Source organism: Micromesistius poutassou (assembly GCF_964030765.1).
Source record: "Micromesistius poutassou genome assembly, chromosome: 12".
Taxonomy (NCBI): Eukaryota; Metazoa; Chordata; class Actinopteri; order Gadiformes; family Gadidae; genus Micromesistius; species Micromesistius poutassou.
The window spans coordinates 3,919,848-3,938,174 of NC_140282.1; the positions used below are offsets into that span (position 1 = coordinate 3,919,848).

Genomic DNA, 18,327 nt, shown 5'->3' on the forward strand with positions numbered 1-18,327 from the left:
TTTTGGAACAAGATGCCTGAGTCACCCAGGCCAGGAAATCGAGTTTGGCAGTGACAGCAGTTACTAAATAGTGACTAGCAGCTTGAGCCAGGTCTCAGTGTGTAGGAGAATAGTATGTAGCCTAAATATATGCACACACTTGTTAGTGGTGTGCGTGTGGTCTCCTGTAATCTGGTGATTACAGGAGTCACCTCACCACAGGGCACACACACACACACACACACACACACACACACACACACACACACACACACACACACACACACACACACACACACACACACACACACACACACACACACACACACACACACACACACACACACACACACACTTTGCCTTGTATAAATGTATTTGAATGTAGTGCAGTGATTAGTGGGGCGCCCTATGGGTTTTTAAGAAAATGGCAATGGTATACCAAGACACATTGAAATACAGAGATGGGTCTACTGATGAAGCCACAGCTCTGGACAAGCAAAGACAGGTCAGGAATCAGGCTTGGGGCTACAGAAAGCGTCACCTCGATGTGAAGCCCTCTGCACTTTCTAAATCAACGCCAGCATTAGCATCATTCTATCTTCCGCCTATTCCTCGGGCTGTAATGTCAATGACTAGATAGACACATTAATTCTGTCTAGGACTCGGTTAGGTCAATGAGAAACCCTGCAGGAGTGTGGCTGGGTATGTGACCATGCATTTCAGAGAAAGGTATAGAGGGCAACGGAGAGAAAGAGATAGAAGGGTGCTGCTTTGCAACACTGATTACAGCATTTCATGGAATTTAATGATGATTACAAGCATTGTTCCTAACGTGACTTGTAATGGGGGTAGATAATAAAATCAGTGTCGCTTAGTTTTTTCCCAAGGGGGGTCAGGACCCGCCCCCTCCCCTCATCCATCTGTCTGTCATCACACTGATGATTAGCAAGAAAATAACTCAAGCAAGAGAGGTTATCCAACAGACAACAAATTTGAAAAAGGAGCTTTGTCGCAGAGGTGAATCACAGTGAACCATTTGGGCCTCTGCCCTTAAGACACTTCATCATCCAACTGTTGCACTTCATTAGGGCAATCTATTTTTTAAGTTAGAGAAATCAATCATTGGTGGCGTGGCCCTGGCTGCCTACCTCCAGTATGAACATATTGCTCCATTTGATAGTAATTTGACACACAAAGTAGGTTTGTAATTCAATGACAGAAAATACAAAAACGATTATTTATCTTTTCAAAGCCATTCGGTAACGTTTCAATATGCCACCACCACACTTAAGCAAAGCTCACAAAGATTTTATCATGAACGGCTATATTGCTTACTGTCAAACAGGGCATTTGTCAGCCAAAAATGTAATTACTTCAGGCAACTTGGCGCTCAGAGCCTATGTGTGACAAGATAACTTCTAGTTTATAGTCCCCTGGTAGGAAATGCATTTCCGTTCAGCCCATAAACATAAACAGTGCAGAGAATTTATTAAATACCTCACACACCATCAGCTATCACTATCAGTGATAGTGAATAGAGTGGGGTGAAATGACCGGTTGTTTACCAGATGCAATGCTCCTAGACGTAGAACGGGCACAAACACCTCAATCTCCATCTCCATTATTGACGACCATTTAAAACAATGGTGGGAATTGTATCCAACTTTAGGGTCAACTTATTAATCATATATTTTTTAATACAATTTTTAACAAGCAAGTCCACTATGAGTCATGAAACGTTGTACTAAAGGGTGAAATGTATTAGTTTTATTATCTCACACACACACACTTATCAAGTTAATGGAAAAGCAAAAGAACAGCTTTGGTTGACTGAAGCAAAGCAAACAGTGAAGTAGATAACAGGCAGGTGGTATATGTACACGGCGATTAAAAACATGCACACACAGACATATACACACACACACACCTAGAAGGTCGGGATAACTAATATCCTGTGCAAACCCAGAGACATATAGACACACACAGACACCCACCCTGGGTTCAATAGTCCAGCAATATTTAAGAAGGTATCTGTATCAGGAATATGTCATTATGTAAACAACACACCTCGGTTTGTGTGTACTTTATTATTTCTGCACGACAATTTATACATTTGAGTAATCATACATGGCAAAGTCTGGATTCTGAATAAAATCATTACAAAATATAGAATAACAATAGCAAACCCATTTGCAAAGACTTGTTTAAATTGTCAAGTGTTTTATAAAGCGTAGGGACGTATAGTCCCGTTTTGAACTTATTTATACATAAAGTACAGTGTGTCCATGTGAGAGTAGGTAGTCGCCAACTTGATTGCAAGAAGCATTTTAAAGACGTCTTAGTGAAGAGCTAAAAACGTTGGAAAGTCTTCCAACTTAACGATTAATAACAATCAAACAATAGTAAAACCCCGTGTAGATGTCACATCTCCGACCCCGTGACATTATCTCTATAAAAATGCATACTTCCTCACTGCCATTACTGTTGCTTGCAGTGGCTTATGATGACGTGCTCCACAGTCCAAAGCCCCCGGCCCGGTGTTCCAGACAAGCCGGTTAATAGTCAGTGGTTTGGCCATCTTATCAAGTGTGTTTGGGGGATTAAAAAGGCGTTTGTGTGAAGAGGCACGTCAGACGTCACTTACATGTTTAAAAAAGCTTGAATGCTTAAAAGCACTTTTACGTCACAGAAAGGCTGTCGGAACAGCGGGGGATCGGGGAGTGTAAACTAGCCCAGCACCGCTACTCTACTGCCCTTGCCCACATTCGATTTCGACAAAAAGAAAAATCAATGCTTAGCCACTGATAATTAAAAAAAAAAAAAGGCCCACACGCATGCCTCCAATCTTTGTAGGCAAATACAGAATATAATTCACCATATTTGCCAGAGGCAGGAAAACGTCCATACATCAGTGGGATTCTGGCTTACAGGTTGTGATGTTTAATGCATTCAGAAAAAGCAGGCGAGCAAAGGCAATCCTACCTTTCGACTCAACGTTGTCCCCGAGTAGAAGTAATAGGCTATTCCCAAAACCCATAGCACCGCAAAACACAACAGTATTCTCGATTTCCTCCTCATCGCGGACTGTTTTTTTTAATCTTGAGTGTCAAGATGTGCGGGTTTCGGGTTTCGCTGTTAGCAACGGTTCGTCCTGGCTGGCTGTTCAGGACGCTTTGCCGTGCGGCTTCGGAAGGCTTCGTCGGTCGGTCAGCACAAGCGAAGAGAGCAGGAAGCAGCCAGCCAACATCACTGGGGTTAGAGGGGAAAGGCTACTCCGCTCTAATCCAATCACGCAGCGGCTCAGGCAGCCACGGAGGAGGGCCAGATCTGGCAGCCGAGTTCAGTGGCTTGCTGTGCCGTGCCGAGCCAGACTACGTGGTGTGGGGGGTTGGGACGACGCTTGCGGAGAGGCATAGGGAAACGGTTGTTGAAATATTGATTCGAGTGATTCGGCAGTAATGGATATTGGATGTTCAACCTATGTGGATGCTTTCAGTTATTTTTTTAAAGCTAGAAGTCCGGGTCTAAATTAATTAAGGTTAACATTGCATGCAGACACCAATATACTGCCAAAACCAAATATACTGTAATTTTCCCATTAAGCCTATTTCATGTAATTTGTTAACTTAATTCGTTTTCTTTATTTCTTTATTTGTGTTAAGACTACTGCTACTGAGTGTGATAACTTACCCTGGCATGGTCAACAAGATAATTCCCACATAATAATAATCAATGTAGGTTAAAAGAAGAAGCACATTTGCATTCCTTGCCAACATCGGTGAAACAGTGAATCAGGGTGCCCACTTGATAACCCCAATGAAATGCTGCATACTACATACTGCTGTATTTACTGCTGTTAGTTGGGCCATTTGTCTCGTGTTTTTCACCTTTGGTTGGTAGCTTAGTGGCCAGCGTGCTTATAAGGTTGGTTTGGGCAGGGGCTTCTGAATATGTGTTTTCCTTGGATTTTGGCACAAGGGATTACAACATCTGATCCTGTGTATTAATGAAATCTCTCTGGCTAGAGCCTGCATAATTAGCTTCTCTGTCCTGCAGATCATAACAATCTTCTGACCTACAGCCAGAGGCACTATTGAAGAAGATGATGGAAATTAATTTGTACTTGAAAACACAACTTCAAACAATTCTGACACATTGAATAAATATGGCAGCAGACCTAGAAACGCATGTGTTTCTAATGAATGTAATAAAAAGTGGACTAAGTGCAGTAGTAGTAAGTTTTTTTTTATGTTGTGTCTAACCTAAAATAGGCCTACATGTGAAAGTCAACAGGACACATACAGTGCACCTCAGTAAGCAATATCTGTTGTAATGTTAAATAGAATTATACTATTTATTATTGTATATCCTTGTGTCTTAGATTCATGCATCATAATGTGTTAAATAAAGTGTGTTTGTATTGTACTCTCCTGAAGAATATGGCTAAACAGGAAACCTCAAGCTTGCAGTTATTTTAAGGGCAGGGTGGAGGTGTACTGGGGGTTACATGGGTGTTACTACCACCATAGTGACGACGCATGGAATACAATACATAACTAATACAAGTCCAGCGAACTCCAGTACACTGGAGTTCAACTGTTAGTCTATCAATAGTTTTGATTGCAGGTAAAACCTCCAGTAATAGAATCCTCTGACCTTCGCTCCAATAACCTTGTCCCTCTCTGGTTAGGTGGTTGGTTTCCTGAGGTCTCCTGAGAGCAGTTGTAATGTTTGCGACAGTTTGTGTATTTTGTAGTTTCAGGAACACATGAGGATTACAGGAACCGTGGACAGGAATGCATCCAACTAGAGAGGAGATTGTGTTTGATATAAAAGAACCAGACAAACAATTCAATCTGGAAGGAGGGGTGAGCTTTGTAACCCAATCGTTCTGAGAATTTATCCAAGATTGAGTAGACCAAGCGATTGAAAACACAAAGCAACAGGCAACAACTGCTCATCAATTTGATTACCTGGTTTCAGTCTCCATACGGATGCGTGTATATTTAGCTGAAGATTAAATAGCGGAAATGAAACTTCCATTAAAACCAGTTTGCTGGGGTTAGGGTTAGGGTTAGGCATGTTGGTTTGAATTTAGAACAGGTGACAGTGATCGGTAACCTGGAGTGTTGGAGGTAGAAGCAAGAGATAGTGTTTTGGACAATGTAATATCAGTCTAAAGCATATTATGCATATGGACCGGGGGAGGGGCTTCGATTGTACTGGGTGGCGTGACCCCCCCCCCCCCAACGGCCTTTAAGCAGACGTATTCACAGAATTTGTAGGTTGTCTTGTAATTTGTAAGCATTGCAACATATTGGTTGAACTTTTAACATTTGAGTGTAGTTAAACTATTTTATTTATTAATAATAATATTATTAATGGTATGTGTGTTGATGGACATGCTCGTAGCAAGCTACAAGCCTAGTGGTGGCAGTCCAACGGACTGAATAGGTTGAGTAGAACCGACTTGTATTGCAGAGTGTTGCAGAGCTGTGCATGGTCATGGGGAATGTCAGTGTTATGGCTACACATCGATTTAGAGATAGACATTCAACAAATCTTCCAACTGACATTAGAAGGGAGGTGGACCTGCTATCTTTGCTTCAGCATAATAGTCTGACATTTCAGTGGCAGTTATTTCCCATCTGAAAAATTAAGTAATTAGATTTGTTAAATAGGACAAAGGCACAGCCCAGCAGGTCATTACCAGTTACTTAAGCTAAAAAAAACAACATTGTCAGCAAAGAGGCAGATGTCAACGATGCATCTTTAGTCAGGCAATTCCTGGTTATCAATCAAAACTGATCAGTAAATAAAATGCCAATTCAAACTTCACTGACCATTACAAGTAAATAAAATAAGTGTTTAATAATACACTCCATATTATATTCATTTTCTTAACAGTTACAAAATGTGACTTACAGCCTTCATGAAATGGTATGTTACACGAGTACATTTGTAACAGGAGATCTCTCACACATCAATTACTGGCATGCCAAGTAACCACAATGGACACCTGGCTACCTAGGCGGCTGTGTATTTGTCCTCTCCTTGTCTCTGAGCCTTGTGGTAGTGGCTACCTAGGCGGCTGTGTATTTGTCCTCTCCTTGTCTCTGAGCCTTGTGGTAGTGGCTACCTAGGCGGCTGTGTATTTGTCCTCTCCTTGTCTCTGAGCCTTATGGTAGTGGCTGTAGCTAGTGTAAAGCTCGTTAAAAACTTCCCGGACTCCGGGTTGCAGGCCGGCCGTCATGAACTTGATATCCCGCTCAATGCAGAGGTCCATGATATGATAAATCCCTTCCGTGACATGCAGCTTGACGTCAGGGCGCAGAGTGACCTGGAGAGCAGAGGCGAGTGTTGATGTTAAGGGAGGGAAGTACATAGAAAAATACATTTGAAGTCCTCTGGAGTTCATTATTGTCAGGCGTAACCGTAAAAAAAAAAAGTTTGGACCCTTAAAAACAGATCATAAATCTTTGTTGGAGCCCAGATTACTTTCTTTATGAACAAACATTTCCTTTTGTGGTGACTACACCCTTCTTATGTATTCAATAAACAAAAACAGGGAATCATAAATCAGGATGATTGGAGCATAGCTGACCATGCTTTTCTGAAACCAGACTTGGAATAGGCTGACTGGAGAAATTATCAAAGAAGGAATAGAGCTGCAAGTCCACTCAAAACTAGAGTGTAAATCGAGCACAATAGTTTGGAGGTGAAACAGCATTGTGTGTTCTTGTCAGGTTCAGAACGGTGTGAGCTGTTGACATCTTTTCCTCTCTCTCGTGCACAACAGAGCTCTCTGCATCCGCATTATAAAAGGTTGCTATATATAGATCAATTAATGTCTACAATGCTGCAATATTATAATGTAATGCAATATTTGATATTTTGATATGCAATATTTTTCAAAATAAAAATATTTATATTTATTTTGAACGTTCCGTTTACAGAGTAAGCAGACTTTAGATATGCAATGCTAACCCAATAACTATACAAAAAGAAAGGAACCAGCGATTATATTTTACACTGCTGCATTTAGCGGTATTGTAATCCTACACTACTTAACTATATTATTACATACAATTAAATATGTAATAATGGGTGTAGAATGTGGAGGTAGCTGGGGCAAACAAAAGCTAGGATAGGATAAATGCCCTACATAATTCAATAAACCGTAGCATAATGCTGGAGCATAATACAACACAGAAACTACTGGAGTGCTAATTATCCTGTGGTGCTGGCCTCCGTCAGCCAAATCCTTCTCTCCTGCATTTCTAATGACGTTTATATACTGGTCCGCCAGCAGCGGAGTGGAAAGTTTAATTAGGGCCAGAGACAGCTCTGAGGCAGAAATGGGATCATAAATAGCACCAATTTTTGAATTGATTAAAACTACATATGATTTTTTTTTTTTTTGAATGCCTGAAAAAGGAAATCAAATGGCGTGACATGAGTAATAGAGGGAACAAAGCCCTACTTGAGAGCAGTACATGAAGAAAACCATCCACAAGGTCTTTAGTTGAGTTACGTTAGGATTTGAGTTCATTCGAAAAAAGTAACTAGCCCCATTACTATTTCACCTCCTGGCTTGCTGCACCAAACCCGTCATTTCTCAGAGGTGTTCATGTTCTGCTTTGTCACATAAATTTTTAATCAATCCATGTTTAAAGAAAAGTTTAAAAAGGACCATTTTATTAAAAAGACTTAACACACAACTGATCTCACACAGCCTGCTTATGTTAGTCCCTGCCTCTTTTGCTGCGTCCTGTTTGCGTTTCAATCCCCTGGTTCTCTTCTGCCGCTTTGCTGCCCCGCCCCCTTGAGCCAACTTGGATCTCTGTGGCCGGTTACAGCCAGCCAGTGAGGCGGGCAAACGCTGACGGCTCCACTCGCTGCGCTGGTGGAAAGCGCCGAGTCAGGCTGGCGTCATTTAAGATCCAGACCGGTGGCAGAACATAGTCCAGAGTCCATAAACCACACGTGGCTCTCCATTAGAAAACGGAATTAGAAAGTACACTATAAATATATGATGTGCAAACATGGGGGCCAGGATTGGAAGCATTTATTTGTTTGTTTGTCTGTCCATCCCTTTAATAACTGTACTGAACTGCCAGTTGGTGTACGCTCAACGCTCAACCACAGACAACCTAGACGGAAAGAACCGATTCAGTGGGTTTCGGCTACATTATTCCGTTTTTCCGTGCAAGTGTGTGAGCGTGGATGACTATGTGGAAATGCGTGAGAGTCAGAGCAGTACAACCTCAAGGAGAGGCTACCCGGAAAGACACGACTGTGTGAGTGAGTGAGTGAGTGAGTGAGTGAGTGAATGAGTGAATGAGTGATTACCTTCTGCAGCTCGGTGACATACTGAGACACTATGAAGGGAGCGAAGTTGGTGAAGACCTCTGCTGCCGCAGCGATGTGAGTGTACATCCTCTCCAGCAGCATGGAGCACTGGAGGTACACGTCCCCGTCAGGACCTGCAGGGCGACAACAACCACGGGGGGTGCACTTTATAATACGGTTACTACACATGGTTTGACACAGGAGAGAACACACACACACACACACACAGTTGTGCAAGAAATGGTTTGCAGTCAAGTTTTAGAAATTCCCACCGCTTACCTTTTTCCCCACATCAAGAATAAAAAAGCATTGATAGCTCACCTGTGTCGCTGTCTCCTTTCTGCCGGCCTTCGTGCATGATGGACGCCACGAGCCGGTAGAACACTGTCAGAAAGGACGGAGCCGTGCTCACCAGCACCTGGACACAGCACGGACACAGACATGAAGTCAGCCCGGGCACTGTAGGGCCTTTACATCAGAATGCATCATGGGATTTCTTTGATGGCGACACTGAAGCCATATCGAGAGCGCTCAAGAGAGCTGTAGTACTGTCAGACCCCAAATCAACGTAAATATACCGTAATCTAGGCCAACAAACAGTTTATTGCGCCATGTCTCGCAGGAGGACCATTGTGGCGGTTTCAAAACTAAACAATGTCCAACAATAATGACAGATCATTTCATGACAACACAATGGCCTAAAAAAAAAAAGATTACCAGTACCAACACAATAACTCAATTCAGTCATACAAATGAGAAGTGGAGCGAACTTCCAATGTATTCAATTCAAAATTATTTTGAGTTGAGTAAGAAGCTCAGCAATAAAAAAAGTAGTTTATGAATTACATTGCTAGCCGTAGCACGAGCTCCCCCTCGCCTTCTGCCAACGGAGGCCTTGTGGCGGGGCCAGAGTGTTATAGGAGACAGACGTAGGGAGGGAGTGATGTCAGCCACTAGCTGGATCTAGGTAACGCTTTCCATCCACCCGGCACCGTGGGGCCATGCCAGGCCTCCGTGGCATGCCAGCTTCCTGCCACGCTACACGGCTTCATCTCCCTGCCCCCTCCCCTTCATTCATTACTTATTCTCAACCCCACCCAGTGCACTACATTCTGCTAGGCCTAGACACACACACACACACACACACACACACACACACACACACACACACACACACACACACACACACACACACACACACACACACACACACACACACACACACACACACACACACACACACACACACACACCACCTGTGAGGTAATTCACACCAGACCACATCAGGGAACTAAGGCCCCGTCCACATGGGCGAAAACAATCCATTTTCCTTTGATGCGCTTCATGTTCTAGTACATATTCAAGGCGACTGTGTGGCTTTGGTTCGCCACAAAAAAAAGTGGAGCGCATCAAACCTGCGCGCATGGAGCCCATGCGCGCTGTATATAAACATACAGTCGAGGAGGAGAAAGCAGTTGAAAGCAGTTTTAGATTGAGCAGAAATTTAATGTACAGTTAGTAATTTACTTTATCAAGGGGCTGTATTTAAAGCTACGAATCCTAACACAAAACCGCATAGGTCAGTTTTTATCTGAATCCACCCTCGGAGGTGGATTCAGAAAAGTGTGTTTTCGGGAACTGGATCCGCCGGATCCGTCAGCCCAAACGCACAAGACTTTATTGTTTCACCAAAAAAAATCTGCTCCGTGTGGACGGGCCTGAGTGTGTAAACATAGATGTGTATGAGCTGCACAACTGCTCTGTGTGTTCCAATAGAATGATTCATATTGTGTTTTGGTACTGTTCTAGCTTTTTTTTGGTCATTGTGTAGTTATTTATCGTGAAATTATCATTATTATTAATGGGCAGACGTGTTTGAAACTGCCACAGCGTTTCTCAGGCGAGATGTGGCGAATCAAAGTTTTCATTGGCATGGGTCACGGTACATTTATGTCAGTTAAGGATTTGACAGTATTATTACTCTCTTGAGTCCTCTCAAAATGGCGGCGTATCGCCAACAAAACGTCCCATGAATAACAAGTTCTGTTGTTCAAATTTACTGGGGGAGGACAGCCTCAACCTCTTCTCCTGATAAAGGAGAGTGAATGAACCTGTAAGCAGTAGAACAGTAGACCCGCCGAACAAGATATATGTGCTACATGTTCCAAACAACACAGCAGAGGTTGGAGATCCATGTCGAGAGCGTTTAATATTTAACCGCGTCCTGTAAAGCAGGACTTTCACAGAGCAGTCCGTTTGAAGGGCTTCAGGTTGTATAAGCCATAAGGTCAAAGGATCTGCCGAGTGTGCTGCCTACCTCAAGCTTTCAGTCTGTTTTACATTTGTCATTCTTCTGAACAGCTGAAGTCGTTGTCACTGCACCACCTTTTCTTGTTTAGGAGGGAAACCTAAGCTTATATTTGCTGTGCCTTTCCAACGCCCCGCCCATCCCAGCTCCCGGCGCCATCAGTCAACAGGACGTACCTGAGGATGACAGCTGATGACGGCGAACAGCGTTTCGTGCACGGCGTGGAAGGTGGACTGGTACACGGGCGGGGCCAAGCGCTCCAGGGGAACAAGCTGCAGCGCAGCCAGCACCAGGGTCACGTGGTGCGGGCTGGAGATCAGCCCTTTGCCCTGGTTCAGCAGCGATGTCATGGAGGTCAGCGTGGGCATGGTGAGGGCCTGGGCCAGGGTCGGGTCCTGACTGGATGACCTCACGATGAACTAGACAACGGGCAGTTGTGCAGTTAGGTGGAGTTAGGTGGAGTTAGGTGGAGTTTTAAGCAAACACAGGGAATGCGTGCCTGTGTGTGTGTGTGTGAACACCTGATTGATGTGAGTGGGTGTGTGTGTGTTCTTCTCACCACAAATGAGGATATGATCTGAGGAGCGATGAGCCACAGAGCTCTAGAGCATGCCTCAGGCAGAACGCAGCGAGACAGCAGCTTCGTGGTCGTAACGGCAGACAGAACCTCCTAGCAGAAAACAGACGACAACAGTCAGAATGTGATGCAGCAACTCACACAGAGACTGCACATGGATCCGATCAGACAAACCTAACAAAATTCTAACCTAAAGTTAAGCCTGAAATATATCCTTACATATATAGTAAACAGATCATAGAGTGATTTCAGGGTACCTTAAAAAAGGAAAAATATATATATATATCGAAGACCACCTTCTGTAGTTTAATCACATATTCAATATCCCTTTGTGAAATTAATTGGTTAATACTTCGAGAGACATTAACTGTGGGCTAGCATTGCTATTGATTTTCTTTTGACTTCTTCTTCAAAATGAGCTGCATTGTTGTGTTGGGCTACAATGCTGATGCAAGGCTGCACAGTTACAACTTTCAATTCTCTAGTACAACTTTATGCACGTTATAACACTTGCACTCTAGGTTTATTATATATATATATATATATATGTGAAGTATGTGAAGCGATATCAAGACACACACACCATAAAGAAAAATGAGGATGTGATGTGTTGTGATAGGAACCCATTGTGTCTGCAACATGTAATTACACGCGCTGCCTCAGTCTCCCCCCACCCATTACATGATGCTGAAGAATGCTTTGTTTGCTGGGGGAGGGAGGGAGGGAGGGAGGCGTAAGTGGAGAGAGGCATGGTGGCTGGATAGAGACAAACCAGTTTGAACCAGGACTGAGTCATAGTAGTATTGTGTTGCCCGCCAAGAGCTTCCAGATGTTTATGTTCAAGTTAAGCTGTAGTTCATAAATCACATTGTACTCATCACCACTGTCCTGGTTAACAAGCCCTTTCACAGGTTGATTGAAAGCATGCCTCTGTAAATCATCAAAAGAAGCCACCTCCCTTCTATAATTGTCCCCATGTCTTAAGCATACATGTGCCAACGTGGCTTTCAAATGGATCAATCATTAGACATAGAATGGCTGCCAGAAGAAACACTCCCACATATTGACAGCAGTCATACTGTAATATGTTTACTTGTAACTAATTTTCGGGCCAATGGAAAAAAGTAATAAGATAACGATTGTGAAATGGCTTATGGATTCTAAAGTTTATTCTTAACCGTCCCACTGTGTCAAGTCTTCTTATTATGAGGACATTTGACACAATAAAGCACCATTGTATTTGACACCAGAAAGCGATGTTGTAATTGCAAGTCAATACAATACCACTGAATTACTTCCAAGCCCTCGTTTCGAGCTGGATCTTACCTTGTAGCTCCCAGCCTCCAGCTTGCTACTGTCTAGTCCTTCTCTGATCAGCAGTAGCAGAAGGTTGAACTGTCCTGTGGCGCTCCCATCCAGCAGGTGGCCCAAGAGGTCCTCCACCGCCGGCTCCAACCCACACAGATCACTCAGCGACAGCCAATGAGCTGCATTCCACAGAGCAAGAAAACAACAAAGAAATACTGAAAAGCTGCATACAAACTGGGGCTGTTCAGAGGCCGCAGATGTCAGGTAAAAATGACAGTACCATATAATGGCAACTAAAAGCTCCATACCTGACAGCAGGGTGAACACAGTCTGCAGCATCCGCATGAATAGCTCGTTCACCTCTTCTCCACTACTCTTCTCTCCTGCGTTCCTCTTGACCATGCAGTAGAAGGCGGACAGGAAGCGCAGCGAGGAGAGCAGGAAGTCTTTGGGCCGTGGGGCGGAGTGGATCTCCTTGAGGATCTGCTGGCAGAAGCTGTGATACAGGGGGGTGTGGGCGCTGCTCGGCGCCGCCCCCGGGTCCACCGGCACGGCGGACAGCTCGCACTGGAGCATGACGGTGACGATTTCCACCAGAAACGCCTGGCCGAGCACGCTGGCCGGCTGGCTCACCGCCTGGGACTTGAGAACGGACTCGATGATGGGTCCCAGTGCCGCCGTGGTTCTCCTGATCGTTTCGGACAACGTTTGGTCCAGAGGTTTGCTTCTTCCGAGGCAACGCGCCATCGTCTTGGAGAAAGAGGTCAGCGACGCCAGCAGCAGTTGAAGAGAGGGAATGTCCGGAGGCTCTGGAGCTTCAGACACTATTACTGTGGGTGTATCTGGTTCGGTCTGAGCCGAAATTGCTTCCATACCTGCAATTTTTTGGCTGGCGAGGTAGGACATAAACTGGTCAAGGTTCAGGCGGACACTGCTGTTTCTAATGATGATGCAATGGACTAAGGACTTGATGAAGCCCTGGACGGCTTTGACCAGATCCATCCAACCACTGTCGCCTGTAGAGGAATGTCCTCCCTTGCCACTTCTTGTGAGGATGGAAGACACTACCGCCTGCAGAACGCTACTGCCATGGATCTGCTTCAGCACGCTCTGAAAATGGCTACCTTCCAGCAGACCGGTCAGAAGACCGAGCAGCTTCCCCAGGAACAGAGTGTCGTTCCCCCGGTTATCGGTTTCCCCCGCCGTCCCCTCTGGTGGACTGGTGGTAGACGTAAGGACGAACAGAAGAAGGAGAAAGAGGTGGGTGAGATCCTCGCCGTTGATCCCGTCAGGGTTGAGGTTTGCCGCGAGGTCCATGAGGCTGAGGAACTCCTGGGTCTGTGCGTGAGACAACACGATGGAAGCATCTCTGTTCTGAGAGGATCCCAGTATCACCTCCACTAAAGTCTCCACGTTGGCCAGGGCTCGGCTCGCTTTGTCCGACTGGCTTGACGGACTTCCTTCCATTGGGAGATTGGTTTCGGGGGACATCTGAAGGACCCTGATGATTCTCTGAGTGAGAGACTTCACTGTGGCAGAGTAGAGGGAAGGCAGCTCAACGTAGAAGTGGCTTTGGAGGAGCTGAGATGATATGGCCGAGATGGACTGACTGCCACACAACACTGGCAGCCAGTCTGTGTTTTCCTTGGTCCGTCTGCTCAGCAGCGAGCTGAGAACCACGTCTGCTACACAGCCTTCATCTCCCACTGATAGGTAGGAAGCAGTCAAGGGTAAACTTGATGTGACCAGATACCAGTGCGCTACAGGGTAGGAGTTTGGACTTGCGCTTTTCTCTGTCTCCCTCTCTGCGTCCTGCTCCTTCTCCAAGCTGGCCAAGAGCTCTTCTTTCGCCAATATAAACTGTGCTGCACTGCTCAGTATGGCTGCCGCTTCAGGATTGGCCAGTAGATGGGAGTCTAACAGCACTTTCTTAAATTGTTGCAAGGCGAGGAGTTTGAGCAGCCAACCGCTGGTCGTGTTATCAGAGGACTTTGAGGGGAAAGGCAGGAACATACCCGGCAAAACCTCCCCTGAGAGAAACTCTTTCAATCGGCTAAGCACTAAAGTACTGGGAAGGTCTTGGTCATCGGCCTTGCTTAGAGCTGGGCTTTGGGGTGACTCTAGAGATGTGTATTTGCTGCAATGTATATGGAAGAGAGCGTCCACCTCCACCCAGGTGTAGCGGAGTAGCAGAGCCGCTTCTATTGTTTTCTGCTTCCACTTGGCACAAGCCTCCGTGTCTTGGCCTGGTTTACTTTCCTTCGTCCTGGAAGTATTCGAATCGTCCTCAGCGCCTGGGTCCATGTCCATCTGAGTGCTCTCTGACGTGACCAGCTTTAGCAGAGTGTCCACAAGTTGTCCCATGACCCCCATCAGTTTGGTGGTCTGTCTCACCAGCGGGACGGGAGAGGCGTTGTCCAGAGTCTTCAGGCTGAACAAGACGGCGTGCAGGAGCTGGCTGTGGGAGAGCAGCTTCAGGGACGCGTCGCCTTGCTCTCCCTCCACCACATCATCCTGGTCATCATCCATCTCCACGTCTTTGTCCTTTCCTTTGGAGGCACCGGCCTCCGTGCGTGCATCCTCTCCACTCATCTCAGACTCCTTGTTCTCCTCTTGGTTGCCCACCAGGTCAGGTAGAATGTACCTGTTGATGCTTTCCAGCGTCAGAGTGCAGATCTCCGTCGCCTGGGAGGCAGACGTGTCTAACAGACAGGTCTTGATGGAGACGCAGATCTCGTCGGTCAACAGAGTCGGTCGAAGTTCATCAGAGGCGGGCCAACAGACGACAGACACAAGCTCTGTGAAGAGGCGGGGAAGCTGGTGGAGTTTGGTGTACGTCTGCAGCAGGTTACACACCAGCAGCTGTTGAGGGAAAATATATACTTTAGTTAAAGAAAAATAAAATTGTATCCAGTCCACAGATTGAAAAATCCCAATTATAACTTTGGAGCATAAACTCTATTGTTGAACTAAACCGGAAGTTTAAATTATTGCTTGTGCTTTTTATTGTTGTCGTTAAGAACATATTTTCAATGTCCTTTCCCCCAGAAGAAACCATGTGAACTTTGTGCTCTATTCCTACCTGTCTTGCCCGTTGGACCCTGGAATCCATGCAATCCGAATCCACCCAGGCCAATGACAAGAGCTGGTCCAGTTCCGGTTCTAGAATCAGATGGTTCAGTCCCAACAGCACCTTCAGACAGCGGTACCAGGCCGGGATACTGCAACACAGGAAACTAACTTTGAGCATGGATCTGCATGGCGGCATCACGCAACATCACGCCTCCTTAAAAAAAGGACATTAAATAGTATAGTCATGCATGCTAACCTTTGCTGGGCGTGGCTGAAGAGTATTTGGACCAGCCCTCTGTAAAACAGAAGTTGAACCTCTCCGTGTCTGATCCGGTCTGCTGCTACATTATAGATGTCTGAAGACAGCGCTTGATTGAGCAGGGTCTCCAGAGTCAGAAGGGCCTGGCTCCAGCTCTCTGGTTGGGCTGTTTTGTCAGCAGGACTGGGAACTGCTGAGGAGGCACTGCCCAGGCCTAAGTCTAAGGCAGGAACGAGGTGGGTGAGAAAATGGAAACAGAGCATCCTCGGTTCCTCATTGACTCCCGTACCACCCTTCCCGTAGCTGTCCAAACACAGCTTGAACAGCAAAGACAAGGCGTTCGTCTTTACGGCATAACGCAGGGAGGCCTCGCAGTAGTCGTGGGCCCCTAGCTTGGTCAGTATGGTTTTCAGTGGCTTCGGTAGGGCCTTGGGCCCGCTAGGACCGACCTTCCCGGTTTCCGCCTTTACTGGGCCGAGCTCTTCCTTGTAGGAGCTGAGCTGCTCGGTAGGGAAGAGTGCCAACTGGAGGATCGAGTCCATTTTACCCCGGATGTCTCTGCTCAGCTGGGGGCGGAGGCGTGGAGAGAGCAGTGATGACGTGGGCTCGGCGGAGGTCAGCAGGTGCCTCAGGAGGACCATGGGCTGTAAGAGCTGGTTGGTGACGACGGTAAACACGCGATGTGCGTTCACCTGTTGCCGTTGAACAGACAGATAACACGACAGCACCTGCAGCAGAACCTCAAACATGAGCGTCGGTTCATCTTGAGACGGGGCAGATTCTGAGCCTGGTTGAGATGCCGGTGCGGGAGGCGCAGAGGCCCGGTGTTGTAGTTTATGACAGGCCAGACAGCAAAGCTTAGCCATGAGCTCTGCCAAGAGTTCATATTTGGTGGTGAGGATGGATGAGAGGGTTGGGGAGGAGAGGATGCCTTTACACACACTGAGCAGTGTCGATAGAGACACCGAAGGTTCAGGCCCATCACATACATACTCCTGTAGACGATCAAGCAGTGCCTGGGGAAAAACATAAAGAAAAGGTGTAGCAGAAGCACAAGAACAAGCCTAATATCGAGTCTAGATGGATAGAATCTGAATTCATCTTTTAAGTGGAAATCCACAATAGTTCAGAAATTTGTTTCAGAAATTCAGTTGAAAAAAAAAAATAGCATTGACATTATAAATCACATTTTCGACAATCATTTCACAATTTGTACACATTCAGTGCATGCATGTGGTGGATCAATGGATCATGGATCAATTGTACCTGTTTCACATTAAGCTTGAGGGTGATGTTTTTACCCTGGCTTAGCAGGGAGTGCAGCTTCTTGCTGTGTAGCAAATCGTCAAGGTAACACCACAGTCCCTTTAGAACACTTGAAGAGAACTCCACCTTCTTATTGTAGAATCCTGTCAAAGCATGTGTGGTCCAATCCAGTAACACCTATGGTGGGTGACAATGGTGTACGTGATAACATACATGTAGTTATAACAAGTTTATACAGTCTAAAAACAATGGAAGATGTATAAATGGATGAATTCACATGGCAACACATCCAGTACCAACAGGATTACCACATACATGTATGACTAACAAAAACAAACGTACCATATTCAAAGGTGAAACATAGATGATTAGAAGACACCAACATTGCAAAATAACGTGACGTGTCTAGAAATAAATAAATTCAAATTACAATATCAAGATCAAGGACATGGTTTTACCTGTTCCTTGTTCGGCAACAGGCACTGGGGGGAGATGAAGGCAAATCGAGCCAGCTTCAGCTTGTTCTCCCATGGAGTCCCAGGACTCTTCAGCTTCAAGTGGATACCAGAGTAAATGGCAGCCATCTCTGCTGCTAATTTTGAGTGGCAAAAAAGAAAGCGGGATACATTTTTGACAGGGAAAAGTTTTGACAGGGAAATCTAAAAAGGAATTGACTGATCTTCGAAATTATACTGGCAACGTTACTAAATTCACACCCAATTAATTACAAACGTTAACCAACGTAGTTTCCACCTTTTTGTGAAATTTGAGACTAGAAACATAATCGGATCATTGGCTGCAGCACATTGCTGCATCTCCTGCAACATTACAACTATGATGCTAACGAACACCAAGCTATCCCAGCATGTGCAAACAGACAAAACACACTGTGAGAGGAACCCCTATACAATGGGCTGCCAAACCTAAAGCTAGAATATCAACATGTTATCCTTCGACTATATAACACGAATATTATGGTATTCCATACAATGATAATAACATGTAATAGAACCTGCACGTGTGCCTGTGGGTGCGCTACAAGTCCGTTACCTTTCAACTTTCACCTCGTCGCTTTAAGGCCAGGGGCAAGCAATCGAGCATCGATCTTTCAAAGTACTGGATTTTTATAGAAATGTACAAAATAAATACATTTCAGTGAATTATTGGTTATGGAGAATAAAAAAATATTTCAAATATGAAAAACAT

General features: G+C 45.2%; 2 protein-coding genes across 3 annotated transcripts in view; both read right to left on the reverse strand.

The window, feature by feature from the left end:
• Positions 1 to 3,176, reverse strand: part of galnt2 (UDP-N-acetyl-alpha-D-galactosamine:polypeptide N-acetylgalactosaminyltransferase 2) — a 33,437-nt gene extending 30,261 nt beyond the window's left edge. For both annotated transcript variants that reach the window (XM_084475728.1, XM_084475727.1), the window contains exon 1: positions 2,962 to 3,176. In XM_084475728.1, the coding sequence (XP_084331854.1) occupies positions 2,962 to 3,057 (96 nt within the window). In that variant the 5' untranslated portion in view covers positions 3,058 to 3,176. The remainder of the gene's footprint in view (positions 1 to 2,961) is intronic.
• A 2,608-nt stretch (positions 3,177 to 5,784) lies between these two features.
• On the reverse strand, positions 5,785 to 17,708 carry urb2 (URB2 ribosome biogenesis homolog). Its single transcript, XM_084476681.1, has 11 exons — positions 17,580 to 17,708; positions 17,122 to 17,298; positions 15,853 to 16,871; positions 15,607 to 15,745; positions 12,833 to 15,386; positions 12,543 to 12,703; positions 11,199 to 11,309; positions 10,816 to 11,058; positions 8,653 to 8,749; positions 8,332 to 8,465; positions 5,785 to 6,319 (listed from the first exon to the last, which is right to left on the reverse strand). Exons 1-11 carry the CDS (start codon positions 17,703 to 17,705, stop codon positions 6,119 to 6,121), a joined length of 4,962 nt encoding a protein of 1,653 aa, XP_084332807.1. The 5' UTR covers positions 17,706 to 17,708; the 3' UTR covers positions 5,785 to 6,118.
• Between the last annotated feature and the right edge of the window lie 619 nt (positions 17,709 to 18,327).

Coding starts and splice junctions, on each gene's coding strand:
- urb2 (XM_084476681.1), bottom strand. CDS start 17,705: ATGGCTGCCATTTACTCTGGTATCCACTTGAAGCTGAAGAGTCCTGGG. Junction 17,299..17,579: donor TGTTGCCGAACAAGGAACAG/GTAAAACCATGT, acceptor CACCCACCATAG/GTGTTACTGGATTGGACCAC. Junction 15,746..15,852: donor TTCAGCCACGCCCAGCAAAG/GTTAGCATGCAT, acceptor CCTGTGTTGCAG/TATCCCGGCCTGGTACCGCT.